The sequence below is a fragment of the Periplaneta americana genome, chromosome 1, assembly GCF_040183065.1.
Source record: "Periplaneta americana isolate PAMFEO1 chromosome 1, P.americana_PAMFEO1_priV1, whole genome shotgun sequence".
Taxonomy (NCBI): domain Eukaryota; kingdom Metazoa; phylum Arthropoda; class Insecta; order Blattodea; family Blattidae; genus Periplaneta; species Periplaneta americana.
Genome location: NC_091117.1, coordinates 152,288,585 through 152,302,797, shown reverse-complemented (window position 1 = coordinate 152,302,797; position 14,213 = coordinate 152,288,585). Strand labels below are relative to the sequence as shown.

General features: G+C 37.7%; 1 protein-coding gene and 1 non-coding gene across 2 annotated transcripts in view; both read right to left on the bottom strand.

Moving 5' to 3' along the window:
- The window catches only part of LOC138702098 (BPTI/Kunitz domain-containing protein-like), a 28,668-nt gene extending 17,338 nt beyond the window's left edge, over positions 1–11,330 (bottom strand). Inside the window, exon 1 of the mRNA XM_069829662.1 lies at positions 11,149–11,330. Coding sequence (XP_069685763.1) covers positions 11,149–11,239 — 91 coding nt within the window. The 5' untranslated portion in view covers positions 11,240–11,330. The remainder of the gene's footprint in view (positions 1–11,148) is intronic.
- A 1,023-nt stretch (positions 11,331–12,353) lies between these two features.
- On the bottom strand, positions 12,354–12,426 carry TRNAT-CGU (transfer RNA threonine (anticodon CGU)). The gene has a single exon. It is a non-coding gene; the product is annotated as a tRNA-Thr (tRNA).
- Between the last annotated feature and the right edge of the window lie 1,787 nt (positions 12,427–14,213).

The window sequence follows — 14,213 nt, the reverse complement described above, 5'->3', positions numbered from 1 at the left end:
GAAAACAATATAGGTCATTCGTTATCTCTTGAAACCAAATACTTGTGTGCGCCGTAGTTCGTAGTAAGAACCTTATGGTGGGGGTACTTCTTCTTTCCCCTCAAGCGCAGGTAGGTTTCATGAGATACCGAGTGGCCTGTAATGTTTAGTTTAGTTTTTTTTTTCACACCGTTAGCTGAACGGCTACCGCGTGGATTTCCACGCTGATAAGCCGAGTTAGATTACCGGTGGTTCTAAGTGGAATTTCTGGTGGATAAAGACTGTGTTTACTGGTAGGTTTTAGCGGGGTACTCTCCGTTTACTCTATCGATATTTTACCATTGCTCCATTAATTATGATCGTCATGCAGTGCTATGCCATTCCCATCTTACGGTGCATCGACGGCAACATCTACAGCTGCTAAAAGTACCACAGCTTTGGCGCGTCGCCCACAAATGGGGACTCTTGAATGAAACGCAAATCAAGTACTCGCGATTGGAAAAGAAAATTTCACGAAGATGATTCGTGCGTACTTTTAAACTATTGTCCACTCTGTGATTACTGTCTTATTCTAATGCCATACAGTTCTGTTTTTAAGAACCGGAGGGCTGTATTTATAATACTGTACAATGGAAATATGGAACTGTTGATGGATTAATTTTCCAATCCGATAACGTATTTTAATGTAATGGGTAGGAACAAGGGCCAGTCAGACATTGAGAGAAAATATTACTAAATATTTACTACTACTACTACTACTACTACTACTACTACTACTACTACTACTACTACTATTACTACTACTACTACTACTACTACTACCACCATATCACTACATTAAAGATGAAATTTTGTCCTAGAGGAAAGATAAATTGCGTTCATGTAATTATATTATGTCAAGTGATTACATTACTGTTGTTGGAGAGTTATTGTTGTGTAGTCAACTAGAAACAGGTCTGAACCTCTTAAGTGACACCAATAAGGCATCAATCATAATACAACTAAGTCAGGAGATAATGGGGTAGAGTTGCCAGTTTCTTTCCCCCGTTGGAGAGAAGGGTCTGACATGGAGTAGTATTGATGTTCATTCATTCATTTAGTGTTCTGCCCAAGGGCAGGTCTTTCACTGCAAACCCAGCTTTCTTCAATCTTTCCTATTTTCTGACTTCCTCTTTGTTTCCTCATATGATCCATATATCATTAATGTCGTCTATCATCTGATATCGTCTTCTACCCCGAACTCTTGTCCCGTTCACCATTCCTTCCAGTGCATCCTTCAGTAAGCAGTTTCTTCTCAGCCAGTGACCCAACCAATTCCTTTTCCTCTTCCTGATCAGTTTCAGCATCATTCTTTTTTTCGCCCGCTCTTTCCAACACAGCTTCATGTATTGATTTGTATGCATTTAATTTGTGGGTATACGAGTTTAAAAACTTGAAAGAGCATGTTACAAAGAATAAGAAATAAATATTATACTTGTCACAAAATTGTTGGAATGTTAGTTGTAACTCATATGCTAATTTACAATTTTTGCGAGGTTCATGCTCATCTTAAAAATAGCTGTAAAGAAGAATTTGATTTCTATAAGTCAGTATTACTTCCCATTATCTTTTAAAATAGATCTGATATACTTAACTTTTACCTTATTCCCTGCGAACGGCTTCTGCAGTTTAAAATGGACCTAAGAGGAATTACAATAATTATTGTCGTTGGATGAATGACGTGTTTATGATTTTCTCAGCGTAGTGCCTACTTCTTCCACTCTCATTCCACAACTGCTTTATCATAATATCTACATCTTACTTATCGTGTGTAAACAGCTTCGTAGTTAAGAAACTTGAAAGAAGGAATTAAAATTTCCTTTGTTGGATAAGAGAAACTCGTTGACTGTGTTCGCAGTATACATGACGGCGGATAACCTCAAGGGTTGCAATGAGTTAGGCAGTGCTACCCCGCTAAGTGAAATACTAGACTGCACCAACATAAACTAATAAGAAGGAACAACAATGGACCCCTCCCCTCCTCTAGTTTTTCTCCTTTTTTTAACCTATACCAAGAATAATGGCTTATACAAACCGGATGTCTTATTTATGTTTTTGTTTTCTAGTGGAGAAGGAGCGAGACGGGAATAAAAAGAATTGTAAGCAGAGGAGATTTAGAAGATTTTATCGTTAAAGAGACATTTCTGAGAAGTTTGTATAAAGAAACCATAAGGAAAACCCTTTTCCAACATTATGTATGTAGTCTGTTACGGGAATTAATCCCTTTGATTGAATATATTCGTGCAATAGTGGAACATGTAAGCACAAAATATTGTCTATGGTGCACAGAAGTGATGGTAGAGTGGTAGAAACTTTGGCTAAAGGCTATTGTATTCGTATTCGACATAGGACTGATTTTATGAGCTTTTGATTAAAAAAAGGTTTCTGGGGTCGGTTTTCTCTGAGTTATTTGGGTTTCACTGTGCATATTAAGTCGAAATGATGTTCCCGATTTAAGTAATTTATTATGTGAAATCTATTGAGTGTATTTTGTTGTGACGTGTGCTTTGGAAGATGAACTCTGAAGGGTGCTATTCATAGACATTTCGCTAGCCCGCGCTACGAGCGTGCTAAACTATCCCCGGTTATGTACCGGTTACTTGTACAGGATTCATATTATATCATATCGCTAACACTGGTTTATGAATACGAAAAACGTTAGTTCGCTAATCATCCACCGGAAAACCGCGCTAAGAATGTCTATGAATACGGCCCTCAAAGTTTAAATTCCAGTAATACTGGCAACATAATGTCAATTAAGGCTAGTTCACAATAAAATAGAATTACAGTAGATCAGAACCATTGTTAAAATAAAATTTATAAATAATACATAAAATAAATACATTATGTATTTAAATGTGAGCTTTCACAATTAACGAGAAGTTTTCCGGGGCTCTGGAACGAGAAGGTGAGAGTTGGCCAAGTTTTAACTTTTGCCGTTTCCGTTCACAGCCTACTAGGTTCATTCTGTTGTCACTAAAAAGCTATTTGTTCGTCGTATATTTTGTAGCAAGGAGGCTGTGACATAATTTCTTGTCCATTAATTGCTTGTAACTAACGCAGAAATTAAGTAGAATCACTTTCCATACAGACTACTAGGCTATATGTAACCAGACTATTTAATTCTTAAATATTCCGTGTCTTAAATTTCTAAATTTGTTAACCTTTGTTTATGTTGGCTGGTTTGTACTCGTGAGAGAACGCCATTGGTCGATTATAACATTAGAATGCATAATTTTTATAGACTTTATATATCATTTTTGACATACATATTGATATGTATAGCCGTTTCCGTTCTCGGTTTATTGTGAATGAAAAATCTTGACGTTCACGTTCTTCGCTTCCCGTTCCCGTTCCAGGTTTATTGTGGACCAGTCTTTATACTTAATAGAAAGTTATTGCTATAAATGTTATCATTCGTCATCTATACTTGGTAATTAGTTTTATTCTCCTCTTTACCCTCTTCCTAATCCTTTAATTGTCGTCTTTTTATTCTCCTTCTAATCTCTTCTTTTCCCTTTTATTTTATTGCATTTCATTATATATATATATTTTAAATCTACACCCTCTTCTTTCTATTTCTTTGTTCCCTGTTTTATCGCTATTTCTTATTTCCTTCTCACTTTTCCTTGAAACATAATCTTCCGTTTCTCTTCCCCTACTTCTCTTTGTTTCTCTTCCCCTACTTGTCTTTATTTCTCACTCTTGATTACCACACCATCATCAACATAGCCTATTCCTCTCCTCTTTCAGTTCTCTTTCTCATCCTTCTTATCTTCTCCGATATTTCTTACCCTCTTTCCCTCAGTATTTTTGGAGATTCTATACGAGACGAGCAAATGGTGTTTTCGGATGAAATAATTGTCTAACAAGCATGATTATTTAGTTTGATGATGATTAAAATATGAGGATTTATAGAGAATAAAGGCGTTTTTGTAGGTCGAAAAATAGGAAAGAATAACTATCAAATAACATGTATATCCTCTCACATAATCCACTTAAATTTGTCACAGTAATCAGCCTCCCGTCACTTAGTTATCCCCACATCTAACCCACTTTAACATTGTTACAGACCTCGACTTCCCGTCATTTAGCGATTCTCTTATATAATCCACTCAAAATTTGTCACAGTTCTCAGTCACCTATCACTTAGCTAGTAAATTTGTCACAGTAATCAGCTTCCTGTCACTTAGTTATATTCTCATCTAAACCACTCTAACATTGTCACAGACCTCGACCTCCTGTCATTTAGCGATTCTCTCATATAACCCCTCAAAATTTGTCAATTCTCAGCCCCCTGTCACTTACCTAGACCACTTGTCTAACCTTCTCTCAGTCCTCGATCTCCCGTTACTTAGCTATTCCCTCACATAACCCACATATGTCTTGTCAATTTTATGTCTTGTCACCCATGTGTATTCTCCAATTAGTATATTAACTGAATAATATATCTCAAGTAAATTAATCGTCCAATTTGTCTCGGGCATTTTAGATCTTATAAATTGTGTGCTTGTGTGTGTGTGTGTGTGTGTGTGTGTGTGTTCCCCTTATGTTATGTAACTGATTTTGATTATGTGTAATTTTCTACTTTATTTTATATATTATGTAACTGATCTTGACCATTTGTAATTTTATATTATGTAACTGATCTTGTCTATTGTAATTTCCTACTATATTTTATGTAATTTCTAAGTTATTTTCTTTTGTGTTGTTTTGTAATCAAATTTTGTATCTCATGTATTTGTATTATTGAAACCTGGTTGAGTGGAAGAGAAAGCCTCATGGCCTTAACTCTGCCAGGCAAAATAAACCTACTACTACTACTACTACTACTACTACTACTACTACTACTACTACTACTACTACTACTACTACTACTACTACTACTACTACTACTACTACTACTACTACATAACTTGTCACAGTACTCAGCCTCCTGTCAAGTAACTATCCCCTGTTACCTTGTCATTCTTGATTTTATCCCAGTCCTGGACTTCCCGTCAATTACAGGTATAATCCTCTCAAAATTTGTCACAATCCTCAGCCTTCTGTCACTTAGCTTTCCTCTCTTTCGTACTCACTCTAACCTTGTCACAGTCCTCGACCTCCCATTGCTTACTATTCCCTCATATGGAATGGAATTTCGTGAGGGGGACACTACGACCCAGCTCTGAGACCTTTTAAGATGTATTGCGCTAACCCTCAAACTAGGCGCGTTCCCAAACCCACACCCACTGACTACACTAAGGTTCGTTTCATATCCAGATTTCGAGCAGGCAACTCCACTCGTCCCCTCCGTGCGTCGCCAGCCGGCGTTCAGGGAATGCTATGGAATGACGACGAAATGGAGAAATGTTAACGGAATGATGTAGATGCCTATGTGGGGAAACGGGAGGACCCCGAAAAAAAAAACCAACTGCGACTTTGTCACAAGTGTCACTATGAATTTCTATGGGTTTTTCAACGAAAAGTCTCAGTCCTGACCTGAAATCGAACCCGGACCGCCTGCGTGACAGGCTGAAGGTCTGACCACTCAGCCACCGCAGGGGTTTATTCCCTCATAAAACTCACTCTGACCATTTCACAGTTGCTGATCTCCTATCACTTAGCCACTCCCTCATCTAATCCACTTTTCACGGTCCTCAATCTCCTGTCACTTAGCATCCCCTCATATAATCCACTCTAACCTTGTCAGCTCTAGGCTTCCTTTTACGGTACTTATGTATCAGTGCATATGTCCACCTCCTGCAGTATATCAGTCTTCTTTTGTAATACTTTTTTTTTCATTCATAATTTATATCCTCTTCAATTGTCTTTTTTAGCCTCTTTTCTTACTCCTCTTTCTCCTTAAAGACTGGTTCACAATAAACCAGGAACGGAAACGACAACGAGAACGACAACGGAAATATTGTTAAAATAAATTTATTTAAATGTCAGCATTCACAATTATATATAACTATTGTGAATGCTCACATTTAGATATATTTTAACATTATTTCCGTTCTCGTTATCGTTGTCGTTTCCGTTACCGGTTTATTGTGAACTAGCCTTTACTTCATTTCCCTTTTTCAATACAATCTATCTTCATCTCCTCAGCCTCTTCATCATCATTTATCATTTGTCGTTATTTTCATCTCCCATTTTTGTTTCCAATCAGTTTTACTTACGCTAGCACATCACCCTTCTTACCTTTCTCCTTGTTCGTTTTGTTTACCTTTTCGTTTTCTTCCTCACTAATCACCTTTTCCTCCTAATTTTCTGTCTCCTAATTTCTTTTCTTAGTCATCGGCACAGCTCTGTCGGTTGAGGCGCTTGCCTGCCAATCCAGAGTTGTGGTCGGGCGTGGGCTCAATTCCCGCTTGGGCTAATTACTTCGTTGTTTTTTTTTCTAGTTCTTTTCCCAACCATAAGGCAAATTTCAGGTAATCTATGACGAATTATCGGCCTGATCTCGCCTACCTTCACGCTATCATCAATCCTATCGACGCTTAATCCAGTAGTTGATACAGCGTCGCTAAATAACCAACTAAAAATTATTCTCTTTCCTTCTTCCTTCGTCTTTTTCTTCCTAAAGCTTGTAGATTGTCTAATTATTTTCGCTAACCTTATGAATTACGCTGGATAAAGTTTGACAGGCAGTTTAAAAATATATTGCCTATATTTTAATCAATTTACTTTTTTGAACAATTATTATTATTTTGGGAAACAACTAAAAATCTGAAATTTCGTAGAGGTCATTTATGGATCGCAAACGTGCATAAACTACGTACACAGTAGCGTTACGGACGTTGACTTGGAGTGCAGCGCACACGAATCTTTGCGGGCTGGCTGCCGATCTCCGCGCACGCTGCATGCTTGAGGTCAGACGCAAGGACACGACCGACAGTGACCTTCAGATGTCCTGCAGCTCCCTCCCAACAGCTGATTATTAAATCCGTCGCACATCCAATTATAGCGTCTGATTATGCATTATCATTCTTAACGGGGCATTTGAGACGTGAGAGAGGATAGAATGTTGGAGTGGTAGAAATAGATACGGACAGACAGATGACACAAACTCGGGATTCGGAAAACGTTGCATATTATATACTGTATAATTGCTTTCAAATTATTATTATTATTATTATTATTATTATTATTATTATTATTATTATTATTATTATTATTATTATTATTAGGCTATATCGTCTTCTATGGCTTTACAATGGCTATAGATATTAATCGTCCCGCGCCGTAGCTGCGTGATCTAAGGCGTCATGATTTCATGAAATTCTATTTTTGTTTTTAGTTTTATTTTTATCGTTTAAATATTTAATTGGATTTTTTTTAAATTAAATTTAGTTTTAATTATTAAGGTAGCTTATATAGGCCAACTTCATCTATATTAAAATTAAAATGCATAATTTTGAATGTTTCAAAATAAATTGCAATTGTTCAATTATTAATGAAGTTAATGAGGTTAAATACTTACATGTAATTGATAATAATTTGAATTAGAATAATCACATCCATTATATTTCTAACAAATTACGTAATACAGTATATTACATTTGTTATAAGAAATATTTTGTCAACCACCTGTTCACGTACAATTTATTTAGCATTATTTCAATCTATATTTATGTATAGTATTATAGGATGGCGAAACGCAGAATAAATATGGGAAATGCCTGTTATTATTCGGTTGAGAAGCTTTTGTCATACAAAAAAGCTGAAAGTTAGAATTTATAAAACAGTTATATTACCGGTTGCTGTGTATATGATTGTGAGACTTGGACTCTCACTTTGAGAGAGGAACAAAGGTTAAGGGTGTTTGAGAATAAGGTACCTAGGAAAAATATTTGGGGTTGAGAGGGATGAAGTTATAGGAGAATGGAGAAAGTTACACAACACAGAACTGCACGCATTGTATTATTCACCTGACATAATTAGGAACATTAAATCCAGACGTTTGAGATGGGCAGGGCATGTAGCACGTATGGGCGAATCCAGAAATGCATATAGAGTGTTAATTGGGAGGTCGGAGGGAAAAAGACCTTTGGAGAGGCCGAGATAGATGGGAAGATAATATTAAAATGGATTTGAGGGAGGTGGGATATGATGATAGAGACTGGATTAATCTTGCTCAGGATAGGGACCAATGGCGGGCTTATGTGAGGGCGGCAATGAACCTCCGGGTTCCTTAAAAGCCAGTAAGTAAGTATGAAGTCATAATCATTTTCGTTTTCAGTAGGCTATATGTTACGTTTATAATCGTATAATTAAATTAATCTCCATTTAAAACATATTGGTGACATATTAAATACAAAGTAAAATTCAAGTGACCCACATTTTTTTGTCCGCCAGTGTATTTGCACTGATTTTATTCCAAAGTTGTATTGATGTATAATGGTGCTAATCATCATTTAGGCCTACTACTCTACGTTAGGAAACACAGGCGTGACACCACCGTTCAGTTCAATAGGAACTTATCGCTCAATGGTCTCGAGACGCATTGGTGTTCAGTGGTTACCTGATAATCGCAACATCCCCCTATCTTCTGAGCGATTGGTTGACTCATTTCCGCTGAAAGTTCAGATAACGGGTCATAGTAAAACTACTGTATTTGAAGATGCTCCTTATCAGTTTTTGTGCTTCGTGAAATCAACCCATTCATAAAAGTGATTATATCGATATGTTCACTGTTTTCATGTGTTATGAGTCTCCAGTCTTACCAAAGCGAGGTGGCACAGTGGTTAAACACATTTGGGAAGTTCCCTGTTCAAATTCTGTGTTATGTCAATCGGGTCGGCTTTTAGTGATTTCCTCAATCTTAAAATAAGTAGAAATCTGATTATTTAAAAAGGTAAATGTCGGATTGGTTCCGATTTCCATTGCGAACAGAAATATTGTAGATACTGTTTCGCAAGGTCTGAATCCGTATGGATTGTACACCCTTTGACACGGAAATTGGTCGTTGTTCAGAGACTAAGTCTCACCTCGGAATAGCTCGGGAATCATCCTGTGCGAAGTGTTTACGCGCTGCGTTTTGCGTAGAGAGATTCGAAGCCCGGTCTTTGTAACGAGAATGAAGAGCTCTATCGTTAAGTCATAAAGGCTTCGTAGGGAATATGTTGTTTGTTGACATACAGATACGTCACTGCTGCGACTTGATTTCATCCTCAAATCTGGATGCTTAATATTTCTCCGTGTGAATCTCGCCTTAACCCGAACGACACTTTGATAAATTCACGTTACAGGAGAGCGACCATTTTCCGTGTCAAAGGGTGTACGTAGCACATTTCTGCAGATGTGGGCATTAATGACAATATCTATGGGGGTTTGCGGAAATTGTTAAAATTAAAGTCAATTTTAAGGCAACAGTAATTCCTTAATTAACTGAAAGTGCCTGAGGTTCAATTATCCTACTCCTATCGATAGAGACGAAATAAAGTGTGTCTAGAAATCTTACAAAAAAAAAAGATGTAAAATATGCATTAGGGACAGTGTTCCAATACTTATAGGATAAACCAATGGATTACATCTATGATGTAGAGTATAAATTGAGAGATTTTGTCAAAAGCTGGCGCGCTGTAACACTGCTAAACTGACTGTTACTTGCCCATGTCGCTTTTCGAACGCTCCATACTAAGCGAAACCTGTTTCTAGGCGTACACTCTTTGCTTATGTCTTACAAGCAAACATTCTGATGGAGGCAGATAAAAATATTATTTTTTTCTTTCACCATGTTAATAAAATCAAAAGAAGGGCTTATACAAATTTTGGCCACTCGTCCGCAATTACGAGGGCCATAAAATAAGTTCGCCAGGAGCCATTAACAGAAAGAAAACACAGTTTCATTGGATAAATTTATTGAAATAGACACAGCAATTTTTTAGCAATTTTTTAACATATTCCCCACCGGAAATGAGACATTTGTCATATCATGGGATCGACAGAGAGGTGCAGACGGCTGTCAAACGCTGGTTCCGATCCTAGGCGGCTGACTTCTACGACACAAGGACATATACATGTCCCATGATATGACAAATGTCTCAATTCCAGTGGGGGATATGTTGACAAATAGCGCAACAATTGTTATATCTGTTTCAATAAATATTTCCATGCATTTGTGTTTTTTTCTGTAAACGGCTCCAGGGAAAATCACTTTCTGGACGGCCTCGTATTTGCGGTCGAGTGGTCAAAATTTGTATAAGCACGTCTTTTGACATTATTAACATGGTGGACGAAAAAATCTAACTTTTTTATCTGCCCCCATCAGAATGTTTGCTTGTTAGACTAGATGTAACTCAAACCCAGGATATCAAAGCGATGTAAATACACGAATAAAGGCAGAAGTATTGATTAAGTCTACATTCTAAAATAGTGTCTGATAAATTACAAACTAAAACTTTCAAAAATGAAAACTCTGTTTATAAGTCAGTTCTCAATCAGGAGGGCCATAACTATTCACACGTAGATTCCCCAGTAATTAATAATATTCTATGATTATCTATATTTAAGAATGTGACTCTTTTGTATGCGAATTATGGACCAATATCAGACATTTGCAGTTAGCAGGACTCCCGGGCCAAGTGGTTAGCATGAAGCCAAGCCACTACTTCAGACGGTTCTGACCAAATACAAGAATACACAAACATTTCCCAATATAATTTATTAGAGGAAGAGATTCTCATGCTCATCATAAATCTCATCTCCCAGATTGATCTGGCATGCAATGAGGGATACTTCTATTTCTAAAATAGGAGGTTCTTCTATTTCTTTAACCTATATTTTTTGGTACAGGGAAAATACTGGTAATTCTTCTTAAGAAATTGAATCGGGTTCCGTTGGATTTGTAGCTTAAGAACTAGTTATACTGGACATAATAATTACCTAGTTATTTACCATAGTAATAACTGCACTTAATTATACTGTTACACACAGTATTATAGACTATCGTTCGTACTATACTTTCATTAGGTTTTTTTTTACGAAAATTTGATGTGAGAATAGAATAATATTATATTACTGTCAGTGCATTGATCGTACAAAAATAAATTGTTAAAATGAATAAGAAATACATAAGATAACGTTACACAACGCTTAAAGGTTAGGCCTATACCTAACGTGTTTTGTTCCTCAACTTACCGACAATAGCACCATAATAGGCTCTGGCATTTGTTGCCACGACGAGAGCTGACAGAAGAATAACTGTAGACGCTACATTCACAGACACCATCTTGAATTACAATCGTTCACAATCACTTTCAATGCACTACCACACTGCGTTTCTTACTGACTCTCTTACTGTCAGTTGAAACCGTCTTATATGTGTAGTACCTGTTAGCACAGACCACACCTTCCCCCCTCCCTCCTTACCCTCTCCAATATATGTCTTCGCGGAGAATTCCCGCTTCACTATTAGTAGCTACTCATTCTTCAGTTATAGACACTTTCATGCAAGAGCGACGCTAGTGACACGTTGCCCCTGGCTGCTGCATGAGACGTGCAACCGCAGCCTTCTGATAAACTTCTAGGAAACGCAGCTTGGTTAGAGCATTTAAAATAGTTTACATAGCCCAGGGGTTCCCAAACTTCCGTCCAAGGTCATTACGTCAATCTGGGAAAATCATGGTGATTGTTTAAAAATAATATTCACTCTTAACTTTTTCATTACTAGGCCTACTGTAAAACCAAGATTTCATGACGAACCGTTAAATCCAACGGTTTTCAGTGCCGTAGATCCGGGTTCAAAGCTCGGTGAATCAAAGTGGAATTTGCAGTAGACAAATATATTAGAGGACATTTTCTTACGATGCTCCCGTTTCCCATTGGGTTACGTAACGAATTCTTAGTACCATCAACCCATAAGAAGTGTCAGCTCTGAAATTTGCATTTGACACACATCAGAGACTTCAGTCGCTTGGGCCGAAACAGATGGGGGAGGGGGGAGAATAAATCCATCATAATGTATTATTAATATTTGAGAAAAATTTGCTCCGGCGCCGGGGATCGAACCCGGGTCCTTGGTTCTACGTACCAAGCGCTCTGACCACTGAGCTACGCCGAATTCAATCCACAGCACCGGATCGAATTCTCCTCCTTTAATGTTTCCCTTTATGGCCTAACTCCATGTTAGGCATATATTATGTTGCCGTATATGTCCAATGTCAACTGCCATTATTCTAGGAGCGCACTCAGATGAGTGACTTATTTGGCCGGGATTCCGCAGTTAAGTGTACAGTAATCTGTACAGACATATGAACTGCTAGCTATGAGAATGTTATAGATTTATTAATTTGTCATACAGAATAATATCTGTAATATTGACAATATTTGAGGAGAAAAGTTCGCTCCGGCGCCGGGGATCGAACCCGGGTCCTTGGTTCTACGTGCCAAGTGCTCTGACCACTGAGCTACGCCGAACTCAATCCACAGCGAATTTTTCTTCTCAAATATTAATTGTCAATATTACAGATAAGCCTATTATTCTGTATGACAAATTAATAAATCTATAATATAATGTATTATGTTCACAATGCTAACAATTTAATATATCATCACAATATACTCTATAATCAGAAAAATAAGAAAGGGCACAGAAATTAAAGTTTTGACAGTGTTACGTAATTACAAATAAATTATAATTATAAAAAATTCAGTAAAATTTTAGAAAAAAATTTATAAAATACGAACTTGAACATTATATTATATGAAATAAATTACGAGGGCTATTCAGAAATCAATTTTCGATTGGCTACAAAAACACAATGTTACAAACTATTTATTGTCTGGAAAACGTTCCTGGATAGTGACACTATTTTTCAACATAGACGCCATAAAAATTACATATAAATTCAAGCACTTGTTATAGCGTGGGACTAGCTTATGTATTCCTTCTTCATAAAAAGGATGCCGCCTGTGTACTCAGCCAGGTTTTCACTCCGTCCATGAGCTCCTCGTTGTCATGGAAGCGCTGAGGGGCTAACCAGTTCTTCGTCTTGGAAAAGAGGTGGTAGTCGCTCAGCGCTAAGTCCGGACTGTAGGGGAGATGTTCGAAAGTTTTCAATGTTACTTGTTCAATAAAGCCTTTGTGCGAGCAGGACTATGGGACCTCGCATTGTCATGGAGAAGAATGACACCCTCGGGGAGCAATTCGCGGCGTTTGTTTTGAATTGCTCTCCGAAGCTTCTTTAGAGTTTCACAATAAACATCTGCTGTTATTGTGGTCCCAGGTACCATAAACTCTGTCAACAATACTCCTTTTACATCCCAAAAAACTGTAGCCACCATCTTTCTGTTCGAGAATGTTTGAATTTTTTTGGCTTGCAAATCAACCTTTCAGGTATAACTCCCTGTAAAGTTGATTTGAATAATTTCGAAGGAAAAATTGTTCCGGGGCCGGGACTTTTGGTTAAGCGTACCAACGCTCTACCAACTGAGCTACCCGGGAACTCTGCCAGACACCAATCCAATTTTTCCCTCTATATCCACAGACCTCATAGTGGGCTGACAAACGTCAAGCAACCAACATCGAGTGCACACTAACTCTGTGTGACTTAAATTGTGGTTTTCTGTTTTTTGGCTTGTTCGAAGATTGGTTGTGCATCCACTGCTTTGACTGTTCTTTGGTCTCAGCATTCACGAACTGTACTCATGTCTCATCTCCTGTCACGAATTTGTCCAGAAATTGATCACCATCATTGTGGCAACGCTGAAGGAACGTTAAGGCCGAGGTCATTCTCTGTGCTTTCTTCACGCACAGTTTGTTCAATTTGTTGAAAACCAAGTTGTTGATAAAGCGTCGTAAAATAACCTACTAAAAATTTGTTGAACGAGTTCATCAGTCACAATTGAATGTCGTCCTTGACCTCCCTCATTGTGCACATCTTTACGCCCATTCTTAAATTTTCTGCATCAGTCCTATACAGCACTATCACTCATAATGTTGCCATAGACACGACACAATCGATGGTGAATCTCAGCAGCGTTAACTCCTTCTGTGTGAAGAAATCGAATAGCCGAACGGACCTCACAACTCGCGGGACCACCACCACCACCACCACCACCACCACCACCACCACCACCACCACCACCACCACCGGTACTAGTATTAGTACATTGAATATGGGACCTTCAATATTATCACAATATTGTCGCTAGATATTTTACAAACTTCAGTAAAATTATGGATATTGACTATTTGAATTTCA